Source organism: Mesoplodon mirus (genome assembly GCF_964341445.2).
Source record: "Mesoplodon mirus genome assembly, chromosome: 19".
NCBI classification, from domain to species: domain Eukaryota; kingdom Metazoa; phylum Chordata; class Mammalia; order Artiodactyla; family Ziphiidae; genus Mesoplodon; species Mesoplodon mirus.
The window spans coordinates 55,810,757-55,824,721 of NC_138995.1; the positions used below are offsets into that span (position 1 = coordinate 55,810,757).

At 59.5% G+C, this 13,965-nt stretch overlaps 1 protein-coding gene across 2 annotated transcripts in view; it reads left to right on the forward strand.

Annotated features, from left to right (window-relative positions):
- PPP1R37 (protein phosphatase 1 regulatory subunit 37) overlaps positions 1 to 13,965 on the forward strand; it is a 44,429-nt gene that overhangs the window by 27,956 nt on the left and 2,508 nt on the right. For both annotated transcript variants that reach the window (XM_082605672.1, XM_082605673.1), the window contains exons 2-8: positions 9,160 to 9,257; positions 10,074 to 10,119; positions 10,349 to 10,449; positions 11,132 to 11,251; positions 11,714 to 11,864; positions 11,956 to 12,111; positions 13,296 to 13,408. In XM_082605672.1, the coding sequence (XP_082461798.1) occupies positions 9,160 to 9,257; positions 10,074 to 10,119; positions 10,349 to 10,449; positions 11,132 to 11,251; positions 11,714 to 11,864; positions 11,956 to 12,111; positions 13,296 to 13,408 (785 nt within the window). The remainder of the gene's footprint in view (positions 1 to 9,159; positions 9,258 to 10,073; positions 10,120 to 10,348; positions 10,450 to 11,131; positions 11,252 to 11,713; positions 11,865 to 11,955; positions 12,112 to 13,295; positions 13,409 to 13,965) is intronic.

Sequence of the window (13,965 nt, forward strand, 5' to 3'; positions counted from 1 at the left end):
AGCTTTGGGGTGGCCCAGGCCGTGGGAGGGATGTGTGTGGCATTGCGGGAGTGCAGGAAGCATCCGGGCCCCTGAAGGGGATGTCTGGAAGTGGCTGCTCTGGGCTAAGCACGCCCGTCCGTGACCTCATCACACGCCCACCCTCACTGCCCTAGTAGGGGGCGCCGAGAGAGAAGGACTCTTCCCTGAGTTCACGCAGCTGGCCTGGGCAGAGCTGGGCACTCAGCTGCCCGTCCTCCCGACTTCAGGGCCCACTGCCTGCCCCAGCCTCTGCGTTCAGTTGCTCTGTCAACAAATGTTAAGTACCTGCTGTGCACCCAGTATGTGCCCTTCTGGGGATGCTTCAGTGAACAAAAGCAGTGAACTCCTTGCCCTCCTTGCTGCATAAGCACACACATAGATCCTAAAGCTCTGTGTTGGGTCGTGAGAAGTGCCACACAGAGAATGAAGCCGGGTACAGAGATGGACAGGGACAAAGGGGGCTGTTTTCTATAGGGTGGTCGGGGAAGGCCCCCGAGGAGGTAATGTTGGAGCAGAGACCTGCAGGCAGGGAGGGAGAGAGGAAACCATGAGGATATACAGGCAGAAGAGTGCTCTGAGCAGAGGCGTAGCAGGTGCAAAGGCCCTGAGGCCTTATATCCAGGTGGCTCTGTCACTGATGAAAATCGGGTGGGGAACTTGACGACTGTAGCCCCTGAGCCGGGTCTGCCCTCGCACCTCACCTGCGTGCAAGCTCTGTCACCAGCACCTCTAGGAAGACACCCCCAGTCCATGCTCAGCGGCTGAGGCCTCCATGGGTGGCCTCCTCTCCCATACCCTGGACCCCCCCAGTCCTGCAGCTCACCGCCCAGACGCACAGTGCAGTCTCTACTTCTGTACTTTGTCCACAAAGCTCCCTCTGCCCAGGATGCCTTTCCCCCTTTGCTGTCTCACTCTTCAAGACCTTCTCTGGGAGACTTTTCCAGATGCTCTCTTCCCGGCAGATCCCAGCTGGCCTGTCCTCCACGCCTCTGTGATCCCGCCTCACTCTCTCTCACGGCTGGTGATGCTGCCTTGCGAATGCTTCTGGGTTCGTCTCCTTGTCCACACGGGGGCTCTGGGATAGGGCCAGCATGTGGGGGAATTGGTGGCTGCTTACTAGGGGACTTTGGGGGAGGGGAGAAGGCTGTCCCACACCTGCACTTCTCACCTGAACACACCGGTACCTGTGGATGTCCTCTGGAGACCCCGTCTCAGCAGGCGCTGTGAGGAAACCCCAGAGGGCGTCCCTGCTCAGGGCAGGACTGGCTCCCCAGGCCCCAGAAACCACAAAGAGAAAGACCGATCCCTCTGGCAACCTCCGTGTCCTGCTATTAGAGAAGGCTGCGTTTCTGCCGCCCACCAGACCCCTGCGTCCAGCCTGAAGCTGAGGGGCCTGAGGACCGCAGGGCACCAGCGTCAGACGGGAACAGTCCTGGCTTTGACACCCCACCCCTTCCCAGCTGCATGACCCTAGGAGACCAGTTAGCATCCCCAGAGGTTTCCTCCTCTGTGCATTGATAGGTAGTGGGCTCGGGGTATCTCTGCTCTGTGGGCCTCTGCTGAGGATTAAAGATTCAGCCACAGGGTGCCTGGCAGGATGCCTGGTAGGGAATCGGGGTGAAATAAAGAGCACCTTGCGCCTTTCTGTACAGGGAGCACTCTGAATTTGAGAGCCTGCCTCACAAAATGAGTAGTTTCTGGCCGGGTCTGGGCCTTGGCGTCCCTCTCGCCTTTCTCCGGGCTTCCTTGGTCTTCTATACGTGCATCAGGCCCCCACGCCCACCCCCCGCCATGCAATGTCAAGAGAGCTCAGTCTGCCTTCAAGGCCTAGGACACTGGCCAGATGTGAGCTCCTCCGTCCGTCTGTCACTCCTTCGCCCTATCTTGGTGCCCTCTCTGTGCCTGGCCCTGTTCTGGGCAATGTTGGGGATATGCATGGACTACAACCCTGGGGCTCCCAGTCCAGTGCGGGGAGACAGACTGGTGCCTTAGACAGTGACAGTTCAGTGTGGGCAGGGCTGAGATGGGGGAGCCCAGAAGAGGGAGCCTGACCCACTGGGGGGTCATGGAGGGCTCCCTAGAGAAGGGGACCCTTGAGCCGAGGGTTGAAATGAGAGTGTAATGCATAAGAGGAGGGAGAGAATGAGGTGTGATGAAGCACTGGGCCTGCACTGGGAGGAAAGGGAAGAGTTTGGGGTGAGGCTAGAGCACAGTGCCCGGTGGTGGGGGGAGGGTCCCGTTCATGGACAAGGCTTAAAAGGGGCCTCTGAGGCCTGGCTCCCTCCTGCCCGCCTTGTCCTAGCTCAGTCCGGAGCACTCACAGCACCCTTGGAGGGCCTCCCTGGATCGTCTGCATACCCCCCTCCCCAGATGAGAAGCCCTGAAGGGCAGGGCACCCGGTCAGAGCCCTCCCTGTCCTCCTAGTCCCAGCACGGAGCTTGGCATGCAGTCAGCCTCGGGCGGTATTTACTGATGAATAGCAAGATGGTATCTAAGGTGGCATTCTGGATTAGAAGCCTAACTCCAAGGGGCTGAAGCCGAAAGGGGGAATTTATTGGCTTATGGAGCCGAGGAGACTTGAATAGTTTGACTTCAGGCCTCGCTGGATCCAGGGTCTCAGACAGCGTCGTCCATCGGGACTCTGTCTCTCTTCACCTGTGAGGTCACCTTTCCTGTGAGTCGGCTTTGTTCTTGGGAGGTTCTCTCCTCTTGGTGGATGCCAGGGTGGCTGCCAGCAGCTCCAGAAGTGGGGGGCAGCCTCAGCGACCCCTGCGGGCAGAGAGCTCTTATTTCCCAATAGTTCCAGCACAGGCCCTGGGAGGGGCTACGGCTGGTCCTACACGGGTCAGCCTCCTGTCCTCGATCAGTCACTGTGACAGGGGCTTTGGGAGGACAGTGGGGAGTGGAGGTAACATGGACGTCCCCCCTGGGGTCCTGGGATGGCGTCATGAGGGAGGTGGTGGGACCAGTGCCCGTCTACCCAGGGAAGCGGGAGGGGAAGCGGGCCGGTTGGTGCTTTCACAGGCCAAGGCAGCCTCACCACAGAGGCAGGTTGTGCGCCTGACGCGCCGTCTGCCTGGGGGACTGCTGGGGGTGTAGGCTTTAGCTCCCAGCTTCCATGTGCCTTTTCAGCACTGGCCTGGTCCCCTCTGAAGGTGTGAGCCCAGGCGGCCTGGGTAGGGGAGGATGGCGTTCCACAGACGTCGGGTCGTGGGAGCACAAGAGCCTGGGGAGTCCTGCAGGAAAGAGCCCCGAGAGCCGGGGCCCTGGGGCCCGCAGGGGCCTGGTCACCCACTGGCCACGAGACTCTCAGTTTCCGCTCTGTCAGATGGGGTGACGGAGACAGTGCCCTTCCCTCTTGGGGTAGGAACGGCGTGACAGGCGGCCTCCCAGGGTGGGCTCTGCCGATGCAGTGGCCAGACCCTGGGGAGTGAAGGCCACCTGCGGTTAGCTCATGGAGGGGGTTAGAACCCAGGCCTGGCTCGGGGCCGCCCAGTAGCTTCAGCCTCGCTGGCCCCCTCTGGTGTGCCCAGTCCTGGCGGCCTCCCTGTTAGGGGACCCAGTGGCTCCCCCTCCCCAACCCTGGTCTCCTACAGATCCAGTCCTCCCTAGACCTCACGTAGCTCCTGGCGCTGCTCTGCAGCAGCCCTGGTGGCCCCCGTCTCAGGCTGAGAGCAAAGTCCTTCCTGAGGCCGCCGTGTCCCCGTCGCCTCCCGCCTCCGCCTCCTGCCGCGCTGGCCTCCTGGTGCCCGGGATCCTGCCAAGCCCGTTCCCACCCTGTCACACCTCCCCTCCCAGGGGCCACTGCCCACCGCTGTATTTGTATCTGTCTCATGCGTGTCTCCAGCTAGCTGTTGAAGCCCCAGCAGTGAGAGTTGGCCCCCTACCCCCTTGTCCCCACTCCGTCCCCACCCCCCACCGTTGTTTCCTGGTTTTTTGACTCCCACTTGAATGAGTACCAGCTCCAGGCTGGCAGGGTGGCCTGAGTCATCGCCCCCTGGTGCCCAACCTGTCCTTGCATCTTGTGGGTGCACCTGTGCACCTGTGTGCAGAGGAGAGACAGACGTTTCTGCCTGTCACCTGATGCCTGGCCTCAGGTTTCTGTCTGTCCCTTTGTGAGGGCAGGGGGGAGGGGGAGCAGTCTCTGCTTGCCCCACAGCCTCTTCCTGGGAGACTGGTGCCCGCTGCACACGGCAGCGTCCCTCGCCAGGGCTCAGACCTTCGTCTTGGCCCCGGCCCCTGCCTCCCGCTCAGGCCTGTCGAGGTAATGTGAGAATGAGGCTGTGTTCCAGTTACAGAGCAAGACAGGTCTGGGTGTGCGTTCCAGTGCTGCCGCTCCTGGCTCTGTGACCTTGGACAGACGGCTTGCCCTCTCTGAGCTTGCCTCCCCCTTATTACGAAATGGAGATATAACTGCCAGTTTCATAGGATCGCGCAGCTGGCTGAATGAAACTGTGCGTAGAAAGTGCTCAGAGTGGTGTCTTAACACGGGTTAAGTGCCCAGTTCCTGGAAGTGGTGACCATGGCCACCACCATCGTCATCTTTTTCTCCAGCTTTGTCTCCTGTTGAGTCAGGCCCCACACTGGGCAGCTACTTGGCGGGTGCCCTCACGTCCCTTATCTCCTGAGACCCTACAGATGTCCCTTTCAGAGACTGAAAGAGGTTGTTGAGAATGTTTATCACAGTCTCACCAGGACAAGGATTGGAACGCAGGTCCTCTTATTCAAAGCCGTGACCTCTGCACATCCCATCCCCGGCACACGGGGCTGGGCGCCCCTCACGTCACAGCCCCTCCTCTCTGACAGCCGCTTAAGCCAGCCCCTGCGTAAGTCGGACCTTCGGAGCCATGGCCTTGGGAGCTGAGGGAACACACACTCATGTACGTGTCCCCCTCGCACACCCATGTGTCCTCCTGGTCTCGCCAACCATTCCGTCACTGGACAGGTGCTTTGGCAAGTCTGTTCTGGGTCCCTGCCTTCCAGTGGGGGACACAACACGACAGTGATGGCCAGCCTTTGGTGAGCACTCACGGGCGTGTGCTAAGCCCTGGTCTGAGGGATGGACTTGTGCTAACTCAGTCACCACACTTAAACTGGGAGGACTCACACTCAGCCCCGTTTTCAGGGTAAGGTGATTGAGGCACACAGGTCAAATCGCTTTGCTCGGAGTCATGGAGTTTAAGTTGGGAGCCAGGATTCGGCCCCAGGTGCTCTGGCTCTGGAGTCCATGCTCTCAACCGTGCTGCGAGATGCCTCATCTCCGGTGGGCAGCGTGAGATGCTGCCCGGGGAGGGCCTTCCCCAGGTCGAGCTCGCAGAGTATGGGAGGGAGGAGCCAGGATCCAAGCCCCCTGACTTCGGGCTGGAGCAGGGCCCTCACCACTTTGCAACCCCGCCCTCCGGAACCTGGCCCCAGAGCTCCGACTTGGGCCTCCCGGCCAGGCCCACACCTAGTGTCCAGCCAGCACACCGCATGGGTGGCCCTCCTCCTCCCCAGCTCACCGCCCGCCTGCTGAGTCCTCGGGGTAGACCGGGCACACATGCATGTCTGTGGGTGCCGAGCTGCAGCCTGGAGGCCCGGGCCCCATGCTTCGGAGCCGCTGCGGCCTGGGAGAGCGGCCCATTGACTCGCCGCCACCTGTGTGGTTTGCTTAAGGCTGGACAAGTCGAGGGCGGACAACCCGAGGTAGAGGTCTTGATGATTTCGTTACAACATCACAAATGAACAAGTGTGTGGCGGCCGGGGCTGAGCCAGCCGGCCTGGGCCAGCCCTGCCAGCTTATAAAGTGCTTGGGTGGCGCCTGGCACAGCGGAAGTGCTGTCTCGATGCTCCATGTTATTTCTCCGAACCACCTGTACTGCCGTTTCCTTACCATTTTTTTTTAACTGGTTCGTTTAAAAAATTTGAATATGTTTCATCTCATTCATTTCCAAGTGATGGTTTTGATGTGATAGTCCTTTTTTCTTAGTATATGAATGAAACACACATACGTAATGATTACTACGAGGTTCTTCCCGACCCACCTGACACTCGCGTGTGCCCACTGGGGACGGGCCAGGCCTGGGGACGTGCTTGTGATGCTGTTGGGGAAATCGAGGCAGGGTTGGGGTGCCTGCAGGCTGCCAAGCGCACACCACAGTGCACTGACTGAACCCCCGCTTCTGTTCCTTTAGTGTCTTTCCCCAGTGCTGTCCCCACCTTGAACATGTGTCTCAGCATCAGAGGAAAGTGACAAGATGCGCTTGTCATTCTTGTCTCCAGTTGCTCTGGGCCGTGGACCCCCACGTCTCTGAGTATGTCCATCTTCACTACCCCCTGCTCTCAGCTTCCCCTGCTGTACATGAGTGGGCAGATGCAGCCTCCCCGAACCCTGGCTGTGACCTTGTGTGAGGCTGTGCCTGCATCCAAACCCCATGGGCGCCTGGCTGAAGGGGTGGCTGGATGGTACCTGTGGCTGGTGTGGAGGTGGCAAGGTCAGAGACCCTGGGCCTTGAACTCACCAGGAGGCTCGTTAGAACAAAGACCGACCCACTGGGCAGGATCCCAGGGGACTTCAGGAGCTGAAAGTCCTAGGTGGTCAGGGAGGGCTTCCTGGAGGAAGGGATGTCAGAGCTGAACACCTAAAGGACCAACTGCGGTTTGAGAGATTGCTTAGGGCTCTTATTCCCTGTAGACTGTCTAGGACAGCGATCCCCAACCTTTCTGGCACCAGGGACTGGTTTCGTGGAAGACAGTTTTTCCACGGACCGGAGGTGGAGCGGGTGGGGGTTATGGTTCAGGCGGTAATGCGGGTGATGGGGAGCGGCAGATGAAGCTTCACTCGCTCGTCCGCCACTCACCTCCTGCTATGCTGCCCGGTTCCTAAACAGGGCGCGGAACGGTACCGTACCGCGGCCCGGGAGTTGGGGACCCCTGGTCTAGGGCACCGAGAACTGCTAGTGACGACCCCACGTGTACCCAGTACCCTACTTCATCCCCATCTGACGTGAGCAGGCCAACCCCACCTTGGCCTGGGGGCCTTTATTGAAGGGAGCGTGTCTAGGGGAGCAGTTTTTGCCCTTTGGCCATCTGATAAAACCTGTGTACCCTTTCTTGGAGAGATGATTTTTAAAGGCAAAAAGTAGGATTACAAAGGGTACCAATTAAAATACAGTTTATTAAATAGTTTAAAAATCGTGATCTAGTAATTTTGCTCTTGCTCGTTGACACATGAAATGACAGGATGTAGCAGCAGCTCGATTGTCTTGCAAAGTAGTGATGAGCGTTCAGAACCTGCAATAACTGTTATGTGATGTGAAAACATCTGCCATTTCTATTGAGGACAAAGTCTCAGGGTCTGCTAAACAATGTTTCTTTTTTCTCTCTTTTTTGTGCTATGTTACTAAGAAGGAAATGCTGAATTTCATTTCAGTTCAGTTAGTGCAAATAAAAAGACAGTTTTTCCCCACTCAAGCTCATGGACCCCCTGGGGGTCAGTGGCCCCTGCTTGGCTGGACTCCCTGAGGCAGCTGCGGGCCAGCTCCTGTTCCCCCTCCGCTCTTGAGCCACCAGGCACACGACTGCACGTCAGAGAGCTCCCTTGCTAGGCCTGCAGCGGGGCAGCTGACACTGGGGAAGGCTGTTGATCACCTATAGCTTCACCCAGGCTCCACCCCGCCTGCTTCCACCCAAGGAGGAAGAGAGGGCCAGAGGACCGGGCCTGACCTCTGGGAAGCCTGGGGCCTCTGTCGGCTTCTTTCTTCCAGCAACCCCACCCAACACAGTGGAGAGAGTTCTGGAGCAAATATTTGACTCTGCCTTTTACCAGCTGCCTGACCCCAGGGAGGCAGCTTTCTTTCCCTGGACCTTGGTTTCCTCCCCTGGAAGACAGGGTGCGGCTTAATGAGGTCGGGGCATACGGCACCCGGCCAGAGCAGTGGCTGGAGGGAGCATCCTCTCAGAGATGCTTGCCCAGAAGCTCAGCAGGGGCTCCCGCTGGCCCATCCTCTGCCCGCCCTGCAACTCCCGTGCCCTCTCCATTTGGCTGGCCCTGAGAGCTTTCTACTCCCAGGCCTGAGCCTGTCCCTCCCCTGCTCAGAGCCTTTTCTTCCTGCTCTCCTGGTTGCCCCAGCACAAAATCCAAGCTCTGATAGGCAAAAACTGAAAAGAATACAAATATCTTTTCACCTGGCGAATGGATAAACAAAATGCATACATCGGACAGTTACTATGTAGCACTACAAAGGGACCGAAACTCAAAGTTGTTATGTTCCAGAAAGAAGCTGGCCACCAAAGGTCACATACTGTTTACCACCATTTTTGTGAAATGTCCAGAAAAGGCAAATCTGTGCAGACAAAGGCCAGCCTTACCTTCCACGTTGTGACAGGCCCTGAGCTTCCCGAGGACAGGGCTGTGCAGTTGTTGGGTTTGGGCTGCATCCCCTTGTTCATTTTGGGAGCCGCTGCCTGTAACCATGGGGCACCAGGGCCGTGTCAGGGATTCTGACCGCTGCCGTATCCCTGGGACAGGAAGCCCCGTCCTGAGTACCGTCCCGGAATATTTCGCTGTTGAGGGAGCGGGGAGTCTGAGAAGCCACATGGCATCTCAGTTAAGAGCTGAGTTCCGGCTCCACCACTTAGCAGCTGTGTGGCCTTGGGCAAGGTGCTTCACTTTTCTGAGCTCCACTTCCTTATAAGGTCGAAATGTGGATTCATTCTCTCATTCAAAAAAAAAAACCCCACGAATCAAAACACCTGCTCTGGGCCTGGCCCTGTTCTGGATGGTGTTGGGGACACAGTGGTGACCAAGACAGCCCCAGCCCTGCCCTTCTGGGACTCGCAGTCTAGAGGGGGAGGCGGCTGACAAGTAGAGACATGGCGTGATAGTAGTTGTGTAATGTTCACGTGAAGGTGTTTGGGGAGCCTTGGGGAGTTGGGGAGGGTGGCGCTGACTTGGTTTGGGGCCGTCTGGGAACACCTCCCCAGAGCAGCAGTCACAGCGAGGCACCTCAAGGCAGGACTGAGCTCAGTGGGTTGCTGGAAGGAAGGTTTATCATGGAGGTTGAGGGGGAGGGGGGATGGCACAGGCCAGCAGGCGGGAGTGGGGGAGAGAGGCCCAGGGTGTGGAAAGTCACAGGCCCGGGTCCTCTCTGCCTGCAGCCCAGAACGTGACCGTGGATGAGGTCCTTGGTGCCTACAAGCAGGCCTGCCAGAAGCTAAACTGCAGGCAGATCCCCAAGCTCCTCAGGCAGCTCCAGGTATGCCGCGTGCTGGGGGTGTGGGGGGTACTGGGGGGCAGTCCCTGGGGTGAAGCTGCCCTCACCCCGCCCCCCAGCCCCCTCCGGGCCTGTGGTGTCCGCCCCGAGCAAGAGAGGGTGTACAGGGCACTCCCCCTCCCGAGCCTGGCCGGCCAGCCAGGGGCTTGTAAACATGTCTCTGGAAATCCTCTGTTCAACTGTAAAAGTCATCGGGCTCTTCCTGAATATTTAAGCAGTACAGAAGTATGTGAAGTAGGAAATTACTTGTCAAGAATCTTCCACTCCCCAAAGCAATTCTCTTCCCCAGGGGAAAAGCCACGTACACAAAAATTAAAAGTCTGAATGACAAAAGTAATATATATTCTCTGACTTTAAAAAAAAGTTAAAATACTACAGATATAAAAAGCAAAACCGGTTTCTCACTTCTTGCCCAAGTCCCATTCCCCAGGAGTCCCCCGCTGGTGACAGCTTGGGGTTTTCGTCCCCTGGACTTTCTGTGCTTTTATAAATAGAGAACGAGTCACTATCTAGAGGTACACAGACACGAGGGCAGGTTCCGTTTTTATATGACTAGGGTGTTGCTGTACTCCTGGCCTGCTCGCCCCCAGCCGTCTCTCACAGGTGCCTTTCCTGCCACCTGTCCAGCCTGGTTGTGCTGGTAAAGCACTGCCTCAGTGCCTTCCCTCTGGATGGGTCATTCCAGAATGTTCCAAGGTTGCTTGTTTCAGAGCCCCGGCTGCCTCACTCTCAGGGAGGTCCAGCCTGGCACCTGCAGGTGTCCTCCTGCCTTAACCACCGTCCACTCTGCTTTCCCAGGAGTTCACGGACCTCGGGCACCGTATCGACTGTCTGGACCTGAAAGGTGTGTGTCTGGACGGGGCCGGGGGGCCCTTGGGTAGCGGGCAGGGAGGTGTGGGTGCCCTTCCTGAGGTGAGGCAGGTGCTGCGAGCCGCGGGGAGGGGCAGAGGACCTTTCCTCCCCCCCTTGGCCCGGAGCCCATGTTTCCACCCAGCCCCTCACCCCACACGCAAGTGTACGCGCACAAGGGGACTCGTAGATGTGCACGCACACGGCGTTCCATATCGTCCCAGGTGAGAAGCTCGACTACAAGACCTGCGAGGCCCTAGAAGAGGTCTTCAAGAGGCTGCAGTTCAAGGTCGTGGATCTGGAGCAGACGAACCTGGACGAAGATGTGAGCGGCCTGCCACTGCCCATACCCACTCCCTGAGCTCCCTGCCTCTTAGAGGTTTGGGGGGAGGGCATGGCAGGAGGAGGGAACCCCCTTGGACCAAGGCTGGGCAGGGCCTCTTGAGGGACAAGACTGGGGAGATGTCCACTGTGGCCAGAGTGAGCGGGGGACGTTGGACTGTGTGTGAGGCCCGGAGAAGGGTCTCACAGACCCACCCCCAAGGCAGGGGCTTTGTAAGCAAGGGAGAGACTTGGGGAGCCAAGCCGGAGGGGAGGTGTATGACCACCAGGAAGGAGCCTTTCCAGGAACGCGTGCCCCCCCGCCCGCTGAGAATCACAGTGCCTGCAGGGGAGAGAGTTTAAGAAACATTCTGAAAGCAGCCCCCTGTTTATGCCCAGGTGTCCTCACCTCCCCAGGTCCGGAGGCCACCAGGAGCCCGGGGGAGGGCTCCTGGAGACCTGAGACCCAGGGACGGCAGAGGCCTGTCCTGGTCACGCAGCACATCACTTAGACCGCTCTGGGGGGCGAGTAAGAGGAAGCAGACCGGCTGCAGCAGGACAGGGGAAGGGTTGGTTGCCAGAACCCGGAGGTGCCAGAGCAGCATCCGGGCTCTCCCGTCCCCAGTCGCTCAGCCCCTGCCTCCTGAAGCCGCAGCCTGGGGCTGAGCCCTGCTATCTCTGCCCAGGGTGCCTCAGCCCTCTTCGACATGATCGAGTACTATGAGTCGGCCACCCACCTCAACATCTCCTTCAACAAGCACATCGGCACCCGGGGCTGGCAGGCTGCCGCCCACATGATGCGCAAGGTGGGTGCCCCCTACCCATTCCCTCTCCAGGGCCCCCAACCCGTAGGGCCTGGGTCCACGAGCCGTCAGAGGGTGCTGGGCCCCAGTTTGTAGGCCAGTGAGAAAGCAGTGCCAAGAGGCACCCTGCTCCAGGCCTACCCCGGCCCCTTCTCTCCCTTCAGGCGCTTCCCCTTCCCATCCACTTGCCCATAACGTGTCCCTGGGAGGCGGCTGTGGTCACCATTCCCGTTTCACTCACATACGGGGCGTCTCTGCCAGATGGGTCAGCGAGCTCAGCTGTCACCAGCACTGCCTCGCTCACCCCTGCGGCCCCAGGCTGGGCCTTCCCTCACCAGCCAGTGTCCCCAGCCATAAAACCAGGTGGCCCTGCTGCTCACGGGGATACTGGGACGTGGGGCGGGAGGTCCCCCGGAGCGGGGAGGGCCGGGGCCAGCCTGATCCAGCCCTGCACCTGCCATGCAGACAAGCTGCCTGCAGTACCTGGACGCCCGCAACACGCCCCTGCTGGACCACGCGGCACCCTTTGTGGCGCGTGCCCTGCGCATCCGCAGCAGCCTGGCGGTGCTACACCTGGAGAATGCCAGCCTGTCAGGGCGGCCCCTCATGCTGCTCGGTGAGCCCCAGGGCGGTGTGCTGGTGGGCTCGGGCTGTTGGCTGGGTCCCCTGGGCCTGGCCAGTCACAGCACCCTCCCCTTTTCTGCCAGCCACGGCCCTGAAGATGAACATGACCCTGCGGGAGCTGTACCTGGCCGACAACAAGCTCAACGGCCTGCAGGACTCGGCCCAGCTGGGCAACCTGCTCAAGTTCAACTGCTCCTTGCAGATCCTGGACCTCCGTAACAACCATGTACTGGACTCAGGTGTGTGCAAGGTCCGCGCGCCCCCGCCCAACTCCAGTTGCCCAGCACCCACTGTGTGCCCAGCTGGGAGCTCGTGGTACTAGAAGCACAGTAGTGGCCGAGACAGTCCCGGCCCTGCCCTCGTGGTGACGCCTCAGACTGGGCTGGGCTGTGGGAGCCCAGGGCGGGTGTCTGACCCAGTCTGGGGATCAGGGAGGAATCCTGGAGGAGGGAACAGCTCAGCTCTTCCTTCAGGATGAGGTGGGGTATTGAGCAGATAATTGAAATAATTCAATCTGGGGAAAGTGCCCTGGAGGAAACAAGGATGCTGGGATAAAGGCTCAACCGACAGCTGTTGAAGGTGTGCAGGAGGGGCCTCTGGGCAGTAATGAGGGGGCTGGGGCGGAGCCAGCAGTTCTAAAAGCCTAGGCAGAGAATCCAGGCAGAGGGAATAGCAAGTGCAAAGGCCCTGAGGTGGGAGAGAGCTTAGGTATTGGATATCTGGGTGGGGGGAAGAGCCCTGGTGAGCCAGGAGGTGAGTGAGAAGCGAAGAGGGAGTAGTCAGCAAGGCCTTGCCAGCGGGAGGAATTTGATTTCGTCCCTGTTCACCGTTGAGCAGAGTCCCCTGGCCTCAGTGTGAAGACAGGGTTGCGGGACGGGGTGCAGAGTGGGACAGTGAGGCCAGTGTCCTCCTCCGGGGCAGCTGGGCCCGGACACCACGTGTACTGAGCACCTCCCACGATCGGGGCCTGTCGGCTCTGGGTTCACAGCCGTGAGTGCGGCAGGGGTCTCTGCCCTCAGGAGAGACAAAGCCAAGATACATTAATGGAATGCTGAGTCTGTCGGATGGTGCAACATGCTCTGGAGAAAAATAAAGCAGTGATGGCAGGCTGAGCTGTCTGCTGAGGTTAGGCTGGCCGGGATTGTCCCATGAGAGGGGGAGATTTGAGCAGAGATCTGAAACAGATGGCGGAGGCCTTCATCAGGGTGTCCAGAGGAGGAACGTTCCCGGCCCAGGGGTCGGGGAGCCGTGTGTGCCAGGCCCAAGGCAGGGCGGGCAGTAGTAGGAGGTGTCAGGGCCAGAGCCTGTGGGGCCGGGCAGGCTGGGGCAGGGGCTTCTGAGCACTGGTGGGGTGGCTCCCGGGCCAGTGTCCCCCAGGGAGATCCCCCGGCCACAGACAGGACTTGCCCACGGGCCTCCCCAGGTCTGGCCTACATCTGCGAGGGCCTCAAGGAGCAGAGGAAGGGGCTGGCGACCCTGGTGCTGTGGAACAACCAGCTCACGCACACGGGCATGGCCTTTCTGGGCATGACGCTGGTGAGTCGGCCGGAGAGGGGAGGGGGGCAGCACGGTCCCGGTCCAGCACCTCTCCCATCCCCGGCTCTCATCATCTTCCGGCTGTCGCGGCTTCCGGTCTTGCTCATCCTGCCAGTTCAGGAACCTGCTCTCTTCCTCCAGCCCTGTTCGGTCTTTGCTTCAGCTTCTGCACCCTCTTTCCCTTGAGGACAGTAGCCCTTCCTTTCATTGTCTCTCTGCATCCAGCACCATAGCCCAGTACAATGCTTTGTACGAGTTGAAAATGTTTTGCGTAGAAAGGTAGCATTTCTGGAAGCCATCAGGCGGCCTTAAATCTTTTCGTTATGTGGTATTTAAAGCCAGCCCACAGGGTACAAAGACTCAGACCCAGGTTAAGAATCATCCACGGTCAGGCCTGTGCCCAGAGTCCTTGGGATGCTGGCGAGGGCAGAGGCTGGGCCCGGGCTGTGGGGACAGGCCTGGCTGGAGGCTCGGAGGGCTGAGGAGTGGACAGGGCAGCTGGCTCTTGGGAGACTTCTGAGTACACGAGGGATTCGGCCCGAAGCAGGAACATGCCG